The 24,154-nt window shown below is 40.0% G+C and overlaps 1 protein-coding gene across 1 annotated transcript in view; it reads left to right on the forward strand.

Annotated features, from left to right (window-relative positions):
• NRXN1 (neurexin 1) overlaps positions 1 to 24,154 on the forward strand; it is a 1,562,703-nt gene that overhangs the window by 726,644 nt on the left and 811,905 nt on the right. The window contains exons 11-12 of the mRNA XM_066595516.1: positions 20,777 to 20,980; positions 22,712 to 22,738. Of these exons, the coding sequence (XP_066451613.1) occupies positions 20,777 to 20,980; positions 22,712 to 22,738 (231 nt within the window). The remainder of the gene's footprint in view (positions 1 to 20,776; positions 20,981 to 22,711; positions 22,739 to 24,154) is intronic.

Here is a 24,154-nt window from a genome sequence, read left to right on the forward strand (position 1 = left end):
CTGAAATCCTGCATTTTCACACTAGACGCAGCACCTAATTATAGGCTGATACTTTCTGATCTGCAGAGAAGATTTTGCAGCAGTCATCTAAGTAGCATTACACACAGGGTTAGGGCTTAGTCAGTCGGGGGCATCGGCACCCGTACACAAGCGCCAATGCGCCCATGTGACTGAGAACTTACTGCAGGAAGAAGACGGCCGTACTTCAAGATGGACGACTCCCCGCAGCGCTGAAGAAAGAACACATGATCGGCAATGAAGCCGGTCGCATGTTCTTTCTCCCGGCGCTGCAGAGAGACATCCGATGCGCCCGTGTGACTGAGCCCTTACACAGAAAGGTAAACACCCGTATGTACATCACACAGGATCCGCCATTCACAATAGTGATGAGCTGTGCTATCTATTCCCCCAACCTGCAAAATGATCCCTGTACCGATCACAGATCATGTCTAGAAAGTCTCCTATAGAATTCAATGGGTGTCCTCCTGCCCATTGTGTGAGCGGCCCATGAGACTGCTGTAAAACATACCTTCTAAATGCTCTAAATTTTGTTAAATGTAGCTCAGGAAAGATGGCTGCCCTATAGTCATGTATAAACAGCGGTATAAAAAAATTCTACAGCCACATAATTACATTATATTAGGAGAATAGAACATGTTTCTCTATCTGGTTTTAATTAATACAAAATGTGTTTGGTTATATAGTCCCTTTAAATGAATGGGTTGTTTGTGTAATACAGGACAGGTGAGGTCCTCCAGAGTGAGACTGAGGATCCTGAACAGAAGACCTCCTTTATACATTTTGAATTCCAAGATAGAATATCAGGTTTTCAAAACTGCAGAATCCCTTTAAGAAATACTCAAAATAAAATTCTTTAAAGCATAGCTAGAGGTAGCATGAAAGATAAACAGTGTCTACTCATTTACACCACCTGAATCCCTTGTGCTTATGGGGTCCTTTAAAGGCGCACTGAAAGCTAAGTTACTGTTTGCAAAAATCATATTTTAATTGTACATATCCTGAGCCAGAATTTTAACAAAAATTTTTTGCTAATTTATAGGGCTTAACCCATCAAGAAAACCATGATGTTTTGACTACAATGCATTTGGAGTCTTCAGACCCTTTCACTTTTTATATTTTATGTTGTGATCTTGTGCAAATTAAAAAAATAATCCTTTTTTCCCAGTGATTCTGCACTCTTTATACCACATAAACCCTAATCAGTCTCCCTGACTCAGTTGTTGAAAAACACCCCCACAGTATGATGCTGTCACCACCATGCTTTTCTGTACGGATGGTATTGGGTAGGTGATGAGCAGTTCCTGGTTACCTCCAGACACAAATCTTCAAATTGAGGCCAAGAAGTTCAATCTTGGTTTAATTAGACGAGAGAATCTCATTTATCTCAGTCTGAGAGTCCATTAGGTGCTTTTTGGCAAACCCCAGATGTCTTCTACTGTGGAGAGCCTTCTTTCTGGCCACTCTGCCATTAAGCCCAGATTGATGGACTTCTGCAGTAATGGTTGACCTTCTGGCAGTTTCTTCCATCTGCACAAATGATCTTTGAAACTCAGCCAGAGTGGCCATTTGGTTCTTGGTTACCTCTTTTACCAAAGCCCTTCCCCCTCAATTACTTAGTTTAGTGTGCCGGTCAGTTCTAGGAAGAGTCCTGGTTGTTTCAAACTTCTTCAATTTAAGAAATAAGGAGGCCACTGTGCTCCTGGGAACTTTCATGGCAGCAGAAATATTTTGGTAGCCTTCTCCGGGTTTGTTCCTCCACACAATCCTGTCTCTGAGCTCTATAGGCAGTTATGTCCTCCTTATGGCTTGGATTTGGCTCAGATATGCATTGTGAGCTGTAAGATCTTATATAGACAAAGGGGTGTCTTTTAAAATTATGTCCATTCAATTGAATTTACCACAGGAGTAGTAATTAAGGTGTAGAAACATCTCAAAGATGATCAAGAGAAATGGGAGTCCTCCAGAGATAAATTTCAAGTGTCATACCAAAAGGGTCTGAACACTTATGTGAATGCAAAAAGTTAGTTTTTCACTTTTTAAAAAATGTACAGACTTTCCGATTACATTGTATATTACAAGGGTTGCTCCAAAACTATTGCTCTCTATGTTGGCACACAACATAAGTAACGGATGTTAGTGATTAGAAATGAGCAAACGTTTGTAAAGTTTGTTTCAGCCGCTTTGCCGCATTTTGGAAAAAGTTCAGTAGTGTTCAAATTAGTTTAAAATGAACCTTTAGCAGATGTTTCCCTTGGTCACATGTGAACCACATGAGAAAGGAACTGCTACCACTGCCTTAGGTTTGCTCCAAACTTTTATCAAAGTTCGACTGCTTTGGCTTGCTCAACTCTATTGGTGATGCAGCAAAGCTGTGTACTTGAATTCCGGCATACAAAAAAATCGCACCCATTGGGATTTATCGATGCTTGCTGTATGTTTACAGAAACCAAACAGTGAATGTCAGCACAATAATTTGGTAGGTGGCGCATTTTAACAGTGGACAATCATGCACAACTGTCACATCATGAAAAGAAGAGCATCTCAATAAGCTCATTCATATGAATCAGTAGAATTCCACCTGCAAGGAGCTGAATATTGGCATCAATGCATTAGAATTGATGATCTGTTGATGTGTGTAGAGGAGCCGATCGAGATGCTCTTCATTTCATTGTGTGGCAGGTGTGCTTGGCCGTCCACAATGAAGTTGTCTTTTGTGTTGCTGTTGCCATTGTTCCAACATGCCATCCACCACCTCACTGGGCTAATGTCCATGGTTTGGTCTTCGTAAATGCTCAGCAAGCATCGATGAATGCCAGTGGGTGCAATGATACACACACTATCATGTTAGACATCCTTTTATCGGATTGCTCCTCTGCTATCATCAGTCTCATGGCAACAGAATTTACTGGATATTGACGAGAAGGTTCAAACTATATTTCCATACCACTAGCATCCATTTCTAATGTTATGTGTCAATGTCATCAAGAGGCATTAGTTTTGAAATGACCCTCTTATATGAGAAGTGTACCAACTCCTCCATTTCCGGTAATCTATTGCTACCATTTTCCCGCCTGCAGGCTCTCTGCAAATTCTAATAAACCCCCTTAGGCTTGCCATGCATATTCAATTTATTTTGGTCGAACTCACCAAATTCTGGTGGTAACAGCCGATCATTTAATGTACAGATTATGGGGGGTGTAACTCTCTCCCATTGGCAGATGGCGAAGGAGAGTCGGAAAAGGCTGTTGGCCATCAACCGCCTGATACTTTTGCTCTTGAGGAGATAAGCAGCTGCAGAGGGGTCTGGTAACAGCTTTCTTCTCTCTCTACCTTATATTCAGAACACATACATGCTCAGCCAAGCTGAGCATGCATGTGCATGGGTGTGTGGGTATTAGGCAAGATAGTTGACAGTTGTTTAACCACCAACTCTCTTATGTGTATGGCTAACCTTAGTTACTGCAAAAACTCTTCTGATGTAAAACTGTTAGTTTAACATGGGGGGAAGGTAGAGTAGAGGGATGCAGCTGCTGTTTCTCACTCTCAGTGTTTCTGTGAAACAGCATGAGAGGGAGAAGGTAGGGCAGATATGCCAACCTGAATTTTTCGTTTACCTGGACAACTTATCCAAAACTCAGAGACAACTAAGATTTTGTACGGATACGTTTTAAAACCATGCTAAATGCTAACAATTAAAAGTAATACATGTCTATAGGCCAAATACTGCTCTGAATTCATTGCCAGCAATTACTGTAAGCTGTAAAATGATGATAATTACAGTCAGAAAACCCTGCACCAGTTCTACCAAACTCAAAAAATTCACGGATACATGTAATATTTTACTTAAACCTAGAAAAAAGTCTCCTACTTTTCCAGGAATTTCTGGAAGGTTGGCAACCCTGAGGTAGTAGAAGCGGAATGGGGTCAAATCCTCTGGGCTCAGAGCGCACAGGATTTCAGAAATCACCTGCCCACTAAGGAAATATGGTCTATGAAAATGAGCAGAGGGAAGAAAATAGTCCCAAAATATGCATTTATATACATTTCTGGCTGCACTACATGTTATAAACAACTATAAATGAGTGATTAGGATTGTTGTCATGAACAATCTTTAAAGTGTACCCGACTTTACAGATGACTTTCAGAATTAACTTCCAAATCTGTAAATCAGAAATAATACTATTTCTGGCCATTTTATCACTATTTTTCATCTGCAGGCCGTATCTCTGATTTTCAGTTTTCTCTGAACTGATGTGAAGAGTTCCCTGCTATACTGTGTTCTATATACTGTGCTTAGAGGAAACTGCAGATTCTGCTTTCTAACCACATACAGACATAAAATCATCAGGGAGACCATTGTAAAACCACTAAACAGTAGAGCTGGGAATAAACAAAAGTAAACCCCTATTAGCTCTAACATATTTTGTTAATGTCTCTACTTCCTCTTCCCCCTCCTTTATATAGGCTTATAGTGGCATGACGAGTCATCACTCTCCATATAAGATACAGCTGAGCAGCCAATTCATATGCTTGACAAAGACCACACTATGGTCGAAACTTTGAAATAAACACGACTTGATCTTAGGATCTCAGTGTGAGTATATATGGAGAACAAACTTCCCTGAAATTGCTGCTCAGCTGTATCTTATATGGACTGTTGAATTTGGATCCTGCTATCCGAGTCTGGTGACAGAGCGTGCAATACCAGTGGTGTGGAGGTCAGATTGCTCTCCCCCTGTGGGGATTATTTTATGGTGCTGCTGTAATTGTGGAATTTTTGAGAGTCATCACTCTCCTTCACTTCCTGTACTCCATCTTGTTATCTCTGTTACCAGAGTGGGTCAGAACTTGAAAACAGGCAGTGGAAACCAAATTAGAAGAAAGTAGACTGCTAGTGCCCAGCACTTCAGAATGACTTTTCAGCACAAAAGCATCATTTTAAATACATAATGTCAATTACATTTGTGCTAGTTATCATATTGACTATCATATAAGCACAAATCGTTAGGAAAGTCAGTTACCATTTACATTTTGATACATATTAACAGGCATTCTAAAGTAAAAGGAAATATAGTTGTCCCTCAATATACAATATTAATTGGTTCTGGAACAACCATTGTATGTTGAAAATATTGTATGTTAAATCCAGAACCATATGGAAAACATAACTGGTTATGAAGCTCCTAAAATGTCAACCAAAAGTAATACAAAATGTAGATGAAAGAAAATTAAGCAGACAACAAATGCAAATAAAGTAAGTTTTTACATATGACAGTCAGAAAGAGGTGCTTAAATCTGTAAATCACTTTCTAGGATAAGTACAGGAGCATCTCCAGGTTCCTCTACAGTGAACCAGAAAACTAACAGGGAGTTGTTCTCACTTGATATCCAAAAATGCAACTCATCCCGACACAGGTAGAAAGCAGTACAGAACCTGTATTACTAAACTGTACTGTAGAGAGGTGCTACTAGACAGATATTTAGTGCATGTACTTTAATAATACAAGTGTTTTACTAGTGAAATGTACATGCTGATTGGCTGCAGATAAGTACTGTCTACTGTATGTATGACATTGTTTGTTGAATTTAGTTTCACGCTCTAATGTGGAAAGACCGTTGTATGATGCCTCGAAAGTGTGGAAACACCCATATAAAATGAAAATGGTGTCCCTGATGGTGATCCAATTTTTCATACAAGCTGTGGACAAAATGGGAATCCTGTAAGGCCATGTCATCAACATGACAGCCTTTTTGAATGCCAGCAAATCAGGTGTCATCGCAGCAGATTTAAATGAATGCTACCCAACCAGATATCCCATTACCCACAATGAAATTCCAAATTCTGAGAAATATGTTCTGTTGCTGATATACCAAAATCTGGATGACCAAAAATGGTTACTGATAAAGCATCAGCAACTGTTTTACTGCAATGAAATGCATACTTCATTCACCTGATATAAGGACGATCTCAGCACATTTTGCTTAAAATTATGCTGTCATTCACATTGCCTGTAATGAAAAAAAATCACTGTGTTAATGTGGGAACAAATAAAGTAACATTAAAATTAAGCACGCCATTGTTTTTCTGATGAAATTCTCTGCCAGTGTGATATTTCACACTTTTATCTTCACACTAGAAAAATTAAAGTTGAATCCAAGATGGTGGCATTCAAAATGGCCGTCATATTGGTGACATGGCCTAATAGGTTTCCCCCTTCCACCACAGCTTGTATTCCGCAATATTTTTATTTTATATGGTTGTTTCCACATTTTTGAAACATACTGTACTGTATTCTGAATCCATTATAACTTGAGGGATCCCTGTATACACAGTACAGAAATTACCTGTAGACTAAGAAAATGTATTAGTATAGAAAAGTCTTAGGTTTCTTCATGTCTTCAGTGTCTTCAAGTAATATTGTCCAAATCTTGAAAATCTTGTTTTCTGATATTTTGGCTCTTGGGCAAACGCAATTTTAAAGGCAGGTGGGTCAGAAAACCGAACTGTGTCTGTCACAGTTTATTATGAAATCTACAGTAAAGTAGACTCCAATATGTTCAAAGATAAATAAAGATACAAAAAGAAAAAATGTAACAAACACAATTCAATATTATTTATGGGGAATTTTTTGACCATAGAAATCTAAAGGAATTCTCAAAACCTTTTGACTATCGGTTGCCAACTTTGTTACTGCGACCTGTTCTTTTGCCGGTGAAGTGGAGTTGGCAGAGGGTTGAACCAAATTGTCAACTAAATTACAAAATCATTCAATTAGGTAGGCTTTGTGTACCACCCTGTGGCAAAATTCAGCTACTACATATGGTCATAGTGGAGATAAATGAGCAAGAAAAACTGCTTGCATAGTGCCATCATTTCAACAGGAAGAGACAACATATGCTGATTTGCAAATAAACACGAGACATGAATCTCAATAATTAGGTTGGCAGGACCATTTTTAATCTAATTTGTGCTCGTCCGTTTCTCTTTTGCTTTCCTCCATTGCCCACTTATAGTGATCTGTACCAAGTCGGAAATCTAAATTACTGTTACAAGTCCATAAAAACAACATACACTAGAAATACATGGGTTAAGAGCACACGCAAGGTATTACTTGTGCCGTTTTGCTCATACCACTGGATCACCTAGTAGCGGGCATTAAAGTAATGGCTGGCACAGATGTCTATGGATTGTTATGGCTACCCTATCAGGCCTATTATTGTAGTGGCCCAATGGCAATCAGCTGTGTATTGGCATTTCCATCAGCAAGAAGTTAGCATGGTTCATGAAGACCTGTGCTGTGAAATGTGCTATCCAGTCCAAACTACTTTTTTAGCAGGATCATGAGAAGTAATTGGGTTCTAATGCAATCTGTAATAAGCTTCCCCACACACACTGACCATGTTCCAATTATAATACTGATATCTTCTTATCACGTAGAGGGGCTATAGGGCCACCAAGGGCCTAAGTGCAATTTATTTCCCTCTTATTGCTGTGGAGTTCTGGACATCAAAGTTGATCGGACTACAGCAGTCTTTAGTGGTTTCTACCATAATGCTCCTGAAACCTCCAGTAAAAGCTCCTAGTCGATAACTCAACTCTCCCCAATACTACAGTGCCAACATGGAAACTGGGTAGGGAAAGACTAAAGGAGAAAAGATGGAACACCCGTAGCGAGGCTTTAATTCCAGGAAGTAGAAGAGTTATGGTGCCAACCAAGTAGCTGAAGGGCTACCGGCCCAGGTTTATGACACACTAAAGAAAGGGGGGGTAGAAGCATACTTCCTACCCTGGTAGTTGTTCCTGTGCATTCAATTGTATTTCAATGCAGGCCTATTATAGGGGGTTTTGTGTAACCCCTCAAAGTATGGATTGTGTCGCAACAACCAGTATTATATAGCAACAGGGCAACCTCTAGTAGCCAGTTATGGGCTTTGCATTTTGTTCTAAGTATGTTGTTAATATTATTTGTGATTGGTTGCGGTCAGACGTGTGGCATGTGCTGACTCCGGGTATGACACATACTATATAAAAAATTGCATACTGAGTGTCTCATGTAGTTGAGCAGTGTATAGTGGTTAGAGAAGATGGATTCGTGCAAGCTGGCATGCTGAATTAAGCCCTCTGGCATAGCTTCAAGATAAGCCCTAGTACCCAAGCCATATCTCCCTGGGTACCAGGCTGCTGCTCTATAGGGAAACCTTTTCTGGACTCAGTATTCAGGAACAAATGGAAAGTGTCCAGCCACACCATCCTATTTACCTTTGAGCATCGGTGGCTGTTGAGTTGAAGATTTGCTGTTGTGAGTTTATCTCCCAATAAACAGACTTTTTATTCTTGTTTATGCATCAAATATGTGTGCTTATGTGTCTTGGATGCCTAATGGAATACCTATGCCTATGGGGTGAGCCCTATAGTCAATCTCATCAGGTCAGGTATGGATTCAAATAAAGTACATGGGTGCAGAACAGGGGTCGACTAATCCCTTAGAAAAGAACTTTACCATGTTGCTTTTTCTGACCCCAAAGTTGATGCCGTTGCATCAGCCTACTGTGGATAGCACAGCAGTACTGATTTCCACAGCCCCCCAGTTCAAGACCTGTTGGTGGCATCTGCTCCTTCCCAGGGGCCCTTTTCACTATAGCTGGTATCAAAATGTTATATAATAAACTATAAAGAGAGGAACTAAATGGATTGCTCAGTTGTAAACTATTTACAGTCTAACATCAGGATAAGTCACCAATAGTAGATTAGCATCTGTCTGCCACTCAGGATCCCCAAGGATCAGCTGTTCTGTGTGTCTATGTGCTTGTGAACTGAGATGATTACTGCAGGAAGTAGATAGCTCTATTCCCACTGAAGTGGTAAGACGTGGTATTGAAGGAAAAGTTGCAATTGAAGTGAATGAAAACTTTGCCTGTACTACCAAGTCTAGCCACTGCAGAGGGAATGGAGCTATCTGCTTCCTGCAGAAATCATGTTCATGCACAAACACAATAGCCCAGCGAACAGCTAATTGACCAGGGTCCCAGACAACAAACACCCACCAAATCTACTATTAATGACCTTTCTTGAGGGTTGACCATAAATAATTTACAACTGGACATTCCCTTTAAACATAGTGAAATATTGCATTGCAAATATCAAGAATCAATTGTTCTTGATATATTTGTCTGTATGATAATAGCAGTACCTAGGTTCTATATCTAATAGCATATCTCTATTTCCAACACCCTGGGTCTCCTTAATCCTTCTAGCTATAAAAGAAGTAATTAGACCTAAAGAAATAATGCGACTCTGTCTCCTGCTTCTTGCTTTACGAAAGTGACATAAGACCATGGCATGCAGAATCTCTGCAGTGCTTCTAGTACACAATAGAGGAACACATCAATCAAACTGAGACTGCTCATCTCTCCACCGAAGCAGATTCCAGACACCTAGTCTAACATGCCGTGGCAGCATTTTCTGAAAGCTCAGCTAAATTTAACTCTTACAAGGAACTTAGCAATATTCTTTAGAGACAGAAAAAGTTATTAAGTTGAATTACGAAGATTTCTATCAGCATAATAAATTCTATATGACAGACCTGGCATATTCTCTACCCTGTGTGGCTAATATACATTTCGTAGAACAGCTTATAAACTGAGTTAGGCACAATCTGTCCATGCCCCATAGAGCGCACTAGGGGTTTATTTGACTTACCAAAGGTCGTAATGCTGAAGCTGGAAGGTGAATGAGGCTTCGCTGTTGAAGTTAGCATGTTAACCATCTGTGCCATTAGTGTTATATAAAAGAATCGGAACATTGAGCTGTGGATAGTAACGTATATTTACTTTTATGGTATGGCGTGATGATGTGATTACATTGCTGTCTATCCGTAATATCAATTATTTAATGCAGGGCTTGCATTTAATATCACACGCTACATGTATAAAATGAAGCCATTGTCTACACGTGTCTTCTAGTTTGATACGCTGCTGCTAAGTTATCTTTAATCAAGGATATACAGTACACCTATTAACTATAGCACAAAAATGCTAATACTGTGTAGGTGTCCCTCCACAACAGCTCGGATCCATCCAGGTTTGGATTCCCCAAGATCACCGAAGATGTCCTGTTGTATCTGGCACTAAGACATTAGTGTTACATCTGAGTTAGACACAAAAGATCTTGTCCGGATAGGACGTAATTTGTTATCCAAAATTGATGGATATACAGACAATATACTAACATGGAGTAAACAAAGTATTTCTAATGAAACCAAAAAGTGGGGGAATGGGAAATCTGACCCTAACGTATTAATGCGATGAGAACCTACCAAAAAGTGGAGCACCTCACCCTGATGAGGGCAACCCTACATCAGGAACTTGGGCAACTGTAACTGTCTCTAATTGGAAAACAGGAATAATGTTTACTACAATAAATAAAATATACGGTATAGATGTTAAACAAACACACAGTGAACCAGATGAAATACCAAGGTGCAATAGGCAATTACTCAGGCGATAGATGTTATAACACCCCAAATATCCTTAACCCCAAACAGATTTATCTGAAAGTGGAACAGCACCGGAGCAATGACTTGACGAGAAACACCTTTAGACTAGAAGTATAGCTGGAATTGTCAATAAGGAGGAGCCAGAATAAGTATGTACAGACCAGCGCTGATAGGTCATCTGGGACACATATCAATATAGGTTCAAGCCCCAAATGTACTTGAACCTATGTGTTAATATAAATTAAAATCACAGAAAGGGAAATATCAAACACAAAAAAAAAAGTCACAGAAAGCAGCCATATACTTACTGATATACTGATACAAGAGGGCAGGCATGTAAACCACTTATCCCCTAACACAGACAGACAGGTGCAACAAACACCTGTAAAGGACACTGATGAGACAGCCACTCACAAACCCTCCTTACAGGGGAGAGAGGGTGGCTGTTTAGTGTTTATTCTTGCACAAAAATAGATACAGGGTGTCAGACCACATGATACGTGTAGTGCATCATGCAGGCTTACAACCTACTAGTGACGCCATATTTGAATCCAGTGGGTTGCCCTACACCCCACAGGTGAACCACACCAGCACTGGAACCCTGGGCTCCCCCAGCATTCAAAACCACAATGAGGTATTAGCTGATATTTTGGCCAACATACGTGAGCTCACAACCCTGATCATGGGTCATCACTTATTGTAGGCCCTTACCCTAACATTAGTTAAAATTACAGAAAGGGAAATATCAAATTTCAAGATGAAAAAAATCACAGAATGCTGCCAACATAACATCTAATTTTAGGAACTCGCCTATTGGGTAATGAGAGTTTTCAGATAAAAATTGGCAGGCATTTAAATTATCATTGTCTAACTTGCACACTAAAAATGATGCTTGAAATCTGATTTTCTACAGCTGGTAACATTTCTACTGTTTTCTTATTCTTATAAGCAAATTTATGAGGATGAGATCAGCATCTAAACATTACTGTTACTTTTCTGAGCTCTATTTCTCCAGTTCCCCATTGCAGACTTTGGGGGGAGCAGCTGCTCATAACAACCAATCCAGTTGCAGCTTTTATTTTAAAAAAGCACATCTAAGGCCTCATTCACATGAGCGCACATTTGCGTGCACGTATGTGTGCACAAATCCGCGCATCTACGGACATGCCAAAACACGCTTGAATAAAGCTCCATGCACCATTGCTTTCAATGGGGCAGCAGCGGCGGCCCCATTGAAAGCAATGGGATGATGGCAACCCCTGCAGTGATTTTCAGGGAAGGGCTTCAAATACAAGCCTTTCCCTGAAAATCATCCCTAGCATGTGTAAAAAATAAAAATAACATATACTCACCTGCCAGGGCTTAGGCATGTCTTGCTGCTTGGTATACCTCCACTGCTCTGAAGCTCTTTCAGCAGGCAGGGATTTAAAATACCCGCCTGCTGAAAGGGCTGTATCTGATTGGCTGAGTGCTCAGCCAGTCACAGGCAGTGCTCAGCCATTCATTGAATGACAGCTGAGCACTGCCTGTGATTGGTCACAGCACTCAGCCATTTATTGAATTCACTGTTGAAACACAGGGAGCAGCTTTTTTCCCTCTCTACATTCATGGCATTGTATAGGTTCAGCAGTAGAAATGTAGCTTGAGGAAGGCTCTTTAGCCGAAACATCGCTGTTTTTTGGTGATGGGAGAATAAAAACCTTTGGTTTTACTGCATCCTGATATGCTGCCAGTCCTTTCTTACATGGCATTGTATAGGTTGGCTGTCAGCTGACAAATATTTAAAATGTATCGGCAGCCAAGGTCTCTACTTACTAAGCAATTCTTAAAACAAATTATATTGTATATGGTTAAGGGGTCTATTTAACCCGTTTAGGACCAGCCACTGTAAATTTATGGCGGCTGGTCCTGGGCTTAAAGCACTGCCGATAGTAAAATTACAGCGGTGCTTTAAGTCTCCTTCCTCTGCAATCAGTCAGAGACAGGAACGGGTTATCAGCTGTTAGTGACAGCTGATAACCCGGAGCAGAAGGCAGGAGGGGTTTTTAACCCTTCCTGCCTTCTGCTTCCCTGATATACAGTGCTCAATGAGCACTGTATGGGGAAAGTGAAAGTAACATGTACTTTCACTATGGGAGCCTCGGGGGGTCATGTCACCTCCTGGGATTCCCTGCTACTGCAGAGCTGGATGGTCAGACTAGACCCTGGCAGCTCTGCAGGTGACTAATGTCACCACAGGGGTTGCTTTCCACTGTAACTAGGGCTCCTATGGACACCCCAGCTACAGTGGGAAAAGTGTCAAATAAAGAAAAAAAATATATATGTGAATGTCCCCCAGAGGTCTTATAAAACAACAATATATACATAAGAAAGAGAATAGCACAAAGCAGACGCCAACAAAAACCGTCGTCGTATGCGTCCTGTAAACCAAAACCATACATACTATATATCAAAATGTGCGAAACAAATAGAGGAACCCATTCCCATACTTTTTTTTAGTGTAAATATAAAAATAATTTTAAAAAAAATTATAAATGTTAAAAAAATTATTTTTTTAGCTTCTTACCCCCAATAAAACTAAAAAAATGGGGAAAAAGTCAGTAAAAAAGATATAAAAAAATAGTCCCATGTGTCATGGGAAAAAAAACGCAGCAAAAATAATTTTGGTAGCTAAAGGAAAAAAATAGAGCAGTAAAACCGCCACATGGGAAAAATTCCTAAAAAGTGTCTGGTCCTTAAGGTACAAAACAGCTTGGTCCTTAAGGAGTTAAAAAAAAACCAAACAGAAACACATAAAATTTGGCTAATGTTAGTACCAAGTGCTGGCGCTCTCTTTCTGTATACAGAAGTATCTGCAGCTAAACAAGGAGTGATGATTAGAGATGAGCGAGCGTACTCAGCCACGCCCCTTTTTCGCCCGAGTACCGCGATTTTCGAGTACTTCCGTACTCGGGCGAAAAGATTCGGGGGGCGCCGTGGGTGAGTGGGGGGTTGCAGCGGGGAGTGGGGGGGGGGGAGAGGGAGAGAGAGAGGGCTACCCCCCGCGCCGCCACGCCTCCCCCTGCCCCCCAGTGCCCCCCGAATTTTTTCACCCGAGTACTGAAGTACTCGAAAATCGCGGTGCTCAATCGAGTAATTACTCGAAACGAGTACGTTCGCTCATCTCTAGTGATGATGTATGTGGTTTTAAAGAAAGATCTAGTTTTACCTTTTATAAAAATATCTCAAATGGGTTACAAAATATTTCAAACCATGTAGCAAACGCTGTGCACTTTGTATTACAAAGGAAAGGAAAAAGGGTCTCTATAAGAGGATTCTATAAGAGGAATCTCTCACGCTAAGCTTTTGGGCTCAAAGTAGCTGACCTGCTGAGTTCTGGGGATGTAAGCTTTAAACTTACCTTCCCTGCCGTTCGCCTATTGTCAGCACTGAAACCCACCACTGAATACACTGAGGGACTACACAGGCACACACTAAGTAGTTCTCCCATTAAGTTCATAGAAAAGAAGGACTACTAAGTGCATTTAGTGGTTTGCGTGCTGACAATGAGGGAATAGTGGTTAAAGTAAGTATAAAACTTACATCCCCGTACTCATCGAGGCAACTACTTTGCGCTCATAAGGTTAGCTTTTAGTAACATAGCATGTTCGGCTGAATGAAGACAATGTCCATCTAGTTCAGCTTGTTTTAAGTCCTCCTTGTTGGTCCAGAATAAGGCAAAAAAAAACAATGAGGCAGAAGCCAATTAAGCTTATTTGTAGGAAAAAATTCCTTCCTGACTCCATAATGGCAGTCCGAATAATCCCAGGATCAAAGTTTGAGTTCCTACTTGACTCCAAGACCCGGATCAAATGTTATTTAATGTCTACATCCTGTAATATCATAGCGCTCTAGTAAGGCAACTAGTCCCCCTTAAACTCCTCTATTGATTTCGCCATCACCACTTCCTCAGCAGACTTCAACAGTCTCATTGCTCTTAGAGTAAAGAACCCCCTTCAATGTTGGTGATGAAACCCGCTTTCTTCTAGACGTAACGGATGCCCTCTTGTCACCGTCGTGGTCCTGGGTAAAAACAGATCATGAGAGAGATCCTTGTATTGTCCCTTAATGTATTTATACATAGTTATTTGGTCGGCCCTTAACCATCATTTTTAGATCTCAAAGTTCTTGATAGAGTCTCTTTAACTCTAAATGATACCTATGATTAATACTCCTATTTAAATTGAGGTTAGATTAAAACAAAATCTGATTATTTGTATAGCGCCAACTTATTCTGCAGTGCTTTGAAGTAATTTATTTATTACCCCCCTACCAAGCTGGGTGCTCATTTTACCATACTCGGAGGGAAGGAAAGCTGAGTCAACCTTGAGCCGGATACGTGAACCATTGGCCCTGCTTCTCTCGACATAGGGTATGAAGTGCTCCAATGTCTTCTTGAGGCCAGCTTTTTAAAAGATATCTGGCAGATGGATTTTTTCGGTCCTCTCAAGCTGCAGGTTCCAGGTGAAATTTCAAGTTCTGCACCGCCTACAGTTACACCCCTGAGGATGTAGTGGTATTAGTCAACACTGGAAAGGGGGAAACATGGACTCTAAATTTATTGAACTAGACTGCAATATAGAAGCTTATTACAAGCATGTCTACCTTCAATATTCTAAGTTCCTACTAGGTGATAAGTCTCTATTATGTTAGCTAGAACAAGTAAAGTCTTAATATAACCTTATTTGCTGCAGGGAGCACATTTACACATGAAGATTATTGCTAAAAATTCATTCAAACCAACAAATTTGAGCAATAATTATTCAGTGCCCCCCCCCCCCCCCCAAAATTGTTCACTTTTAGTTTATAGGCAGTTAATCTGACTTTTCAGTCAGCTTAAAAACCATAGTTGGCTCACAGGCTTCTCGTACTGTGTAAATTCTCCCCGCTCAGCACGTAACATAGTAGGTGAAGCACTGAGTGAGAAGCTGACAAAAAGCCTGCAATCCAGCGGTGAAGTCTTTCTGTGTAAACGCTCTCCACGAGCCCTGATGACCTTAGTGGTGACGTCAGCACTCGTGCAGTCTTCTAAATAACTGTTGGCTTGCGTAAAAGGGCCATAAGCAGTAACACCATTATCGCTATCACAAATAGTGAGAAGAATGGAATACTATGCAGGGTGTAGTCAAAAAGACTCATCCGGTTTTATTTATCATTACTGGAGTCCTGTATTGAAACAACAAATGCGTACCTGAATAGGAAGACATGGATGCGCTATACAATGTTATGGCTTATGGGCTTATGCAAAGTTGAATAGTATCATGTAAAAGCAGAAATCCAGTAGGACCACTGCTATAACTGAAGGAAAGCGTATTCGATGTGGGCTCCTTCTGCCACAATACATGCATGGAGTAGGGCCTGTGTACATTCCAGGGACTTTCAACATTGATTAGTACCTTGGAATCTCCTGCAGATGTCGTTGGATGACTTCCTGGATAATCTGCCCCTTTCATAGCAGAAGGAGGCCACTTCAAGTACACTTTCCTTACTTCAGTCATAGCAGCAGTTCCACAGGACAAAAGCCGCCTGCACCTGAGCAAATTTTTGCTGCAGAGTTTGTGGTGGGCGTCCGCATTGTGGATCCGCAGCAAATACCGTCCATAGCATGCTGTAGGAAAACGATTCTTCCTGCACACTCGTGGAAACCAATTGTGAGTGGAGGAAAAATTGTATGCTCTATTTTTGCGCAGATTTTGTGCGGACGGCTTCCATTGAAGTCATTAGAAGTCATCCGACCCGCGGCTTAACATTGCGGACAGGTCACAGATTCTGCGTTATCGCCTAGCGACGGCACAGGAAAAATAAGTATTTGGAACATGCGGAGTCCAACTCCGCAGTGCAGGTAGCCTCAGAGAGACACAGAAAGTGGACTTATGCTGCTCACATGCTACTCTTCAACTTTTTAGTTGAGTTTTACTCTGTATGTCTTACAGATTCCACGATACTAAATTGAAATCCATGTTCTGGGGTCCCCAGGGGCTCATGCTCCATACCATTGTGTAGCCCATTCATGCCTTCCTATTCAAGTGCGCTATTGTTATGTCAATAAAGGACACCAATACTGAGATATAGCGCTGGATCGGTCTTTTCGACTACATCCTGTATAACGCAGTCACACCTTCATCAGTGTAGCGGTAATATACTGTTACATGGAGTTCCTTTTATTACATTGATGGTTTCACAAACATGTTTTTGCTTTGTATTTGCTTTGTCTTCCTTTTATATGACTCTAAATCTGGCTTTATAAGAGTTTTAAAACCCACGATTTATGGAGGCAACGGCATGCACTTTTATTTTGTTTTTTATCTCGCTGCCGTAAAAGTAAGAATGATTTATTTTGGCATTATGATCTTTCCCTGATTATACATAAAACAAAAAACATCAGTCTAATTTCAGGGTTAGTTTAGTTTTTTTACGGAAGGAGGCAGATGGAATGACAGATGTCACATCAATATAATTTGGCTCACACTCTCATTTCCATTGTTGAACACAGCAGGAGCCTATCTTTAGGTTAAGACTCTCCTAGGTATACAATATATGCTGTAGGTTTCGGCTACAGCTATATCTTCTCCCTAGTGCGCTTGTAATTGCTACCTTGCACTTTTGTAAGATTATTAGTATTTGTGTGTTCATAGCCAAAGTTGCCTCTCATGTGATGCTGTAAAATTTATGGGAATATAACTAGTTTAGGTAATTGCTTCTCATTTAATATTCCATTATGTTTTTTTTTTTCCATTTGTAGTCCATTTTGCGTGTGTTTGTAATGCCTATTTTCCAATATGTCCTGTCTGTTGTTTTTATTTGCTAAAAATGTTTTGAAGCTTTGAGAAATACATTCGGTAGATGAAGACCACAGATGCCCAATGTGGCTGCCCAGTTGGCTTTGGTTTCAGCAATCTTTCGCTTTATGTTATAACTCCAACACTTACAGCCTGATTTATTAAGACTGGCATTTCGTATGCTGATTCAATATGGAGCCCCGCCGTTGGAAGATGTGTCTAAGAAATTAGGAGGCAAACGCAGCTTAATATCTTAGGAACATCTTGGGCAGCCCATGGGCCAAAATTAGGAATCTTCATCAACTACGAGCCTGCATAGATTACAGCTATAATTGCCGCCAGGTTAAATTATAGTAAATGTAATGGGCTGCAGTGGCCATGCCCCCTGCTGATAAGCCCCACCCACCTTTTTAAGTGACAAAGCTGGTTTAAAACCCCCAAAAAATGATTTTTTTGTGCGAAAAAACATCACTTGAACTAGAATTGTGAATTTTGTCGCAATGGCGTAACAGCATGAATGGATTTCCTCCCTAGACCCTGAAGGAAACTCTTGCCACAGCTGTGGCAGAAGTCCCCGGCATTCTGCCTCTCTTTTCAATGGGGCTAGCGCTGCTGCCGCTGGCCCCATTGAAAGGACTGGCGATATGCCGGCGCCATGCCGATATCCCGGCGTGATGCTGGCTTTTTTCTTGCACTGCGATGCGAGACTTTAACTTTAGTCTCGCAGTGCAGTGGAGAAAAAAACGCCAGTGGGTGTCCACCCTAAGGAAGATAGAACAGTACCTCTGCAACGACACCTATTGGATGGCAGCATTCCTTCATATCAATGTATGAGTCTTTAAACAAATCTTTAAAATGATTTTTTGGAAATAAGGAAGCAAGCCAAAAACAATACATAGACAGCTGTTTCAGGGTGTTGGCCCCTCATCAGTGTGCAGTATATTTCTGGTTGGCTGGTGAGAGGCCTGTGACATGGGTTGGGAGGTGTGTTGCCCAAGGAGAGCACCCAGTAGGGGTGTGATGACACCTAGGAAGTGAGTGAGGAGACTTATAAGATCATGCATACACCTCTGAGTAATATATGCAAATAAGGAAGATGGAACAATACTTTTGCAGCGCCACCTTTTGGATGGCAGCATTCCTTCAAATCAATGTACGACTCTTTAAACAAATGTTTAAAACAATGATTGGGAATAGAGAACCAAACCAGAAAACCATACCCAGACAGCTGTTACGGGTGTTTGCCCCATATCAGTTTGCAGTAGGTTTCTGGCTTGGCTGGTGAGAGGCCTGTGACATTGGTCAGGAGGGGCCAAGCCAGAAACCGTCTGCAGAGGTATTATTTCATCTTCCTTATTTGCATATATTACCCAGAGGAGCTTGCATGACCTTATAAGTCTCCTCACTCACCTCCAAGGTGTCTCCACACCCCTTCTGGGTGCTCTCCTTGGGGAGGGATTATGCCCACTCACCTCCTAGGTATCTGCACTCACCTTTGGGGTACTCTCCTTATGGATAGACGACACCTCTCACGATGCCCTTACTAGCCTGCCGTGATAAGACAGGGCCTTAATTTTGATTATTTTGATATATGGTTATGATATGATAACGTAAGACAAGTATGAGAACTAAAGGTAAAAGAACATGTGTTATGCATGTCTGCTGCAGGGCTTGCGGGGCTGGTGCATGACATGAGGATTCAAATAACACCATGGATAAGAGCCATACACCATCACTTCAGGAAGTATGCTAGGCATAACACAGTATATCACAGTAATAAAACACTCAACATGATGCAGTTAATAATTAAAAAGACCCTCCGACTCTGGACAAACAAAGATGGCCACCCACTGTTTCTTTGACTAGCTGATGCACACTGTGCATTAGTATGCATCATTAGTCTAACACACTACAGGCTGCTTTGATTGACCAGTGCAGCCCATGTGAGTAGTACTAGTCAGTCAGAGTGGCATGTAGTATTTTAGCCTAATGATGCATACTAATGGTGCATTCACATGAGCGTGTGCCAAACATAGGTGTGCACAAAACTGCGCACCCACGTACGTGCACAAGCATGCGTGAATGCAGGTCTGGGAAGCATTGCTTGCAATGGGACCATGGCTTCTGCCAGCAGCCCCATTGAACGCAATACGATGCCGGCAACCCCTGCAGTGATTTTCAGGGAAAGGCTTGAAATATAAGCCCTTCCCTGAAAATCATCCCTGGTTTGTGAAAAAAAAAAATATATATATATACACTATTCTCTCCACCGCTGCCATGTAAATATTCCCCGGGGGAGTCCCCTTGTCACTGAACACTGTGACAACACTATCACAGTATTCAGTGACATGGGACTCCCTGCAGGGAGTAAAGAATCCCCTGCCACAGTTGTCACAGCTTTGACAGCTATGGTAGAGGATTTCTTCATCTCCACGGGGAGTAAAGAATCGCCTTCCACAAATGCTACACCTGTGGCAGAGGATTGCGATGTTCTCTTATTGCTTTCAATGGGACCAGCACTTCCGCAGTCCTATTGACAGCAATAGGCTGCTTGCCAGCCCTGCAGGGACTTTCGGGATAAGGCTTTAAATATAAGCCCTTCCGTGAAAAATCATCCCTAGAATGTGTTAAAAATAAAAAATATATATACTCATCCCTCATCAGCTGCCGGAGCTCAGGTGCATCCAGCCTGTCTTCTCCCTGCACTGCTCTAACTCTGTTTCAGCATGCGGGGATTTAAAGGGCTGTATCTGATTGGCTGAGCACTCTGCCAATCACAGGCAGCACTTAGCCATTCATTGAATTACAGCTAAGTGCTGCCTGTGATTGCTGTCACATCCAGGGGTTTCACATCCAAGAAATTCCCTGCTGCAGCTGTCACAGCCACAGCCGGGGACAGCGATCCTCTCCCATTACTTTCAAAGGGGCCACGCTATTTATGTGCGATTATAGCTTTGGTCATGCGTTTTTTACACATGTGTTGTGCGATATTTTTTTCAGGCGCTAAAAAAATGCTTGTGTGTCTTTTAGGAGAAAGTAAAAACTTGCCTACTCCAATAATGATGAAATTGGAGAGAAAGTATTTACTAAAACTGTAACACAAATAGAGAACAAGTACATCCGAGCTCTTATTTGGTCCTGTCCTCTATCTCAAGGTTGTCTGTATTGTATTCTGGTAACTGCAATCAGCAGAGACATAAGCAAAGCATAAACCTGTAGAAAGAAAAGCACCGCTTGATGGATAGAAGCTTTATATATGATGTTTGTCACTGGCTATCTATTCTTTTTCTTACTTTGTAACATTCATTGCTTTACTCTGATGACATAGTAAAAATAAATCCACCGCTGTCTTTCACTGAGATGATGCATCTGTGAAATGTTCAAAAATTTGACTTACGGCAAATTAAATGAAAAAAATAACTTTTCGGGTTTTTTTTGCAGAGGCAACGGTTTTAAGCTATGACGGAAGCATGTTTATGAAAATTCAGCTCCCTTTGGTCATGCACACAGAGGCAGAAGATGTGTCACTGCGTTTCCGATCTCAGCGTGCCTACGGTATATTAATGGCGACTACTTCCAGAGATTCAGCAGATACCCTACGTTTAGAACTGGATGCTGGACGTGTAAAACTAACGGTCAATTTAGGTAACACTAAAAAAAAAAAAATCCAAAAATTAACCTGTCTACTCATTTCCAACCGCATTTACTCTTGCTTGCTCTCACATAATTTACCTTTTTTTTCTTTTTTTTTTATACGCTCAATTTCCATTTTTATACTAAAAAACAGTTTCTGTATTTATTTTGCTTGCACAAAACACAATTCATGACAGTTAAAAAAGAGAAGATGAAAAACAGCGTTTCATAGTCTTCAAAGTTCTATCAAACCACGAAAGGTCAAAGAAATGACTTCTATAGAGTTCTCTTGAGTTGTAGACTTTTATTAGGCTGCCGATGCTTCTCTTTTTCAACAATCTCTTCGACACTTTTACACTAAAATTTCATTTGCTTAATTTTTAATTTTTTTTCTCGTGGTTGCATTTTTAAGTTTTCAATCAAAAGTGAACAATAACCCTTCAATGACCAAGGTCTGCGGCCCTTAGCAAACAGTCTGGAGAACATCATTCATACAGTTTCTTACACAAAATAATGCACTGATGGCTCAAAGCAAACAAAAATTTGAAATTAATGCTAAGAATTTCAAAAAATGTATTTTTGCTACTTACAAAATTATCTTTCCATATGTTCTAAATGGAATTCCTGTTTTTGAATGGTAATTTTTATGAGGTTAAGCTATCCAGCATATTTTTAGGGATTGTAATTACTTAGATTTAAGGTAATATTGAGAAAAATGTAATCATAGTGGCTACCCTACTACAGGAAAAGATGTTACTGGAAATCCTAGTGAAATGCACAGTAGCTCTCGAACAGCAATGTGAATTTAAGGCTGAGGAATTCATGACATGCATCTTTTCAGATGTTCCTCTGCCTCCCTCTCGTGGCTGATATCTGCCGCGTCTTAAAAGGAAAATTAGGACCCATCAATGCAGTCTTATTTTGTTGCAAGATGTGTGCGTGCTTTGATCCCAAACTGTTTGCCACCACTTTTCTGATGCGGTTGACGACACATGACAAATTATGCTACATGGGATTGAAATCTTGGTTTGAAAATATATGTTCTCCTCCAAGGACTAAATATGAGAAATTCTAAACACAATAATCCAGTTTTTTTTTTAACTGATAAAGATATTAAATTCATCCTCATTTTTTAACTAAGTCTTTTAGGTTATTTCTATTTTTGATTTGGATTTTGTATTTATTTTATTATAATTATTTTATCTTTTAATGTTTTATTATTTTTTTTCTATAATCGTTAAAAAGGACTCGAATTCGGGTTATGGCCTATTTCCTATCCAGGATCAAAAATTATGATTTTTCTATTTCCCAACTCCATGTATATTTTAAATCCTTGGGGTAGAACATTACTGAACTGCACAAGATGGCCGATCTTTTCAGCAAGCCCTCTATACCCATTGTGACGGAACTTATATATCTAGTTTCTCAGTTGTTCTGTGTTCTGGCACATATGGGGAGAAAGTGGCTGCCTGTTTAGATCTACATCTTTAATTGCTTTAGAAAATACGGAGGTTTGTCTACATGTAGCATAGTTTGAGTTGGCCAATGTAATTTAGATTTAGCTTGAAAGCTTTCAGCAAATTCTGTGTCTAAGAGTTACAAGGGCACAAGAATATACTTATGTAGAGTGGCCACATGTGCATGTGTCTGTCCCCGGAAGGGTGGACTGTAATATTATTGGATGTCTGCAGCTAATACCTTGAAGGATAAATTTTCATTTCTCATCTATTCTTCCCTATCTAGACTGTATCAGGATTAACTGTAATTCCAGTAAGTGCCTATTCAACAATTATTATTTTTTCTATTGTATGATGTATTAAATATGAAAGATTCTTATACTATTAAATACATTTTGATATTGTTTATGTTACTATTATTATGCCATGATTGAAAAAAGAAATCTAGACATTAATGCATGGAATACGAAATATATTTTTACATTTGAGTTGATTAGACATGAAATGTGGACTGTGATTTTATTTTAACTTTATATTATAATTAATTTTAATATATATTTTTAACACTTTTACATTTCCCAGTGGAGCAAATATAAATAAATGTAATTTACAAAAATAGGTAAAAGACGTAAATAAAATTGACGTAAAGATGTAAATAAAATTGGTTACAGACATAAATAAAATCGATCATAGATTCAAAATGGCTGAAAACAAACTAGGTAAAGAGTTGAAGCAAATTATTGATAAATCCATGCATATGAATGACTGTTCAAAGCAGCAATTATCTTAACAGGTGGTATTAGAAGATTTTTCACCAACATTTTTGATTCTAGGTTTATGGATTCCAGGTGTTCTTTTTCAGTATGTAATTTTTTTTTGTGTATATGTATAATTAGACAAATTATGCACTTTGAATGAGTTACGCAGTCTATAATCCACTGAATTAAGGAAGGCACATCTTTACGTACAGCTTTTTACATTAAAGGGAATGTATCATAAAAAATGACCATTTTTTTAAAACATCAGAGCTTTTATTTTGAAATTTCGGTGTATTTTTTTTATTTACGGCAGCTCTTATACTGGCTATGGAACTTCACAATAGACTAATAGTTCATATTTTGTAAAAATCACTTTTCGGCACTCATCTTATAACCATCAGAGAATAGTATTACAATAAATGTTAACACCTGTATTATAAAGCTGGGGACAAATAACCAAAGACACCTTTACATGATTATTGCTCGAAATAGCGATTTTTAGGGCTAGTCGTACTATGTACAGACAGCCACCAACACGGCATGAAGCAAGACATCATTCGGTAATCACTAACTGCTTCATTTCAGCTCACTGAAAGGAAGAAACCAGCAAATTTCTTGCTCAGTGTAAACAGTTAGCACTCAATCTTCGAATGTTCAAACAGTGAATGGAAGTGGGCAGCCAGAAGAGATCTCTGGCAAGCTCAGCCTCCATGCACTTAATGACCATTGCTCTTTGTGAAAACCCAAAAGCGATAGTTGTTGGCATGGCTGTGGGGCACTTATACACCCGCCAGTTGTAACTTGCAAAGGTACCTTTAGGACCACCCCATTGACAATAAATGATTGGCAGAGCATAGTCTATCCTCATTTTTCTTGAAAAGCTGCCATGCTGCTTGTCACAGAGCGTACTTGTAACACTAAAGCAATCATTTTGTTTGTTGGAAGGTCTTAATTCTCTGAATCTACTATGG

Source organism: Eleutherodactylus coqui, chromosome 3, assembly GCF_035609145.1.
Source record: "Eleutherodactylus coqui strain aEleCoq1 chromosome 3, aEleCoq1.hap1, whole genome shotgun sequence".
In the NCBI taxonomy this organism is placed as follows: Eukaryota; Metazoa; Chordata; class Amphibia; order Anura; family Eleutherodactylidae; genus Eleutherodactylus; species Eleutherodactylus coqui.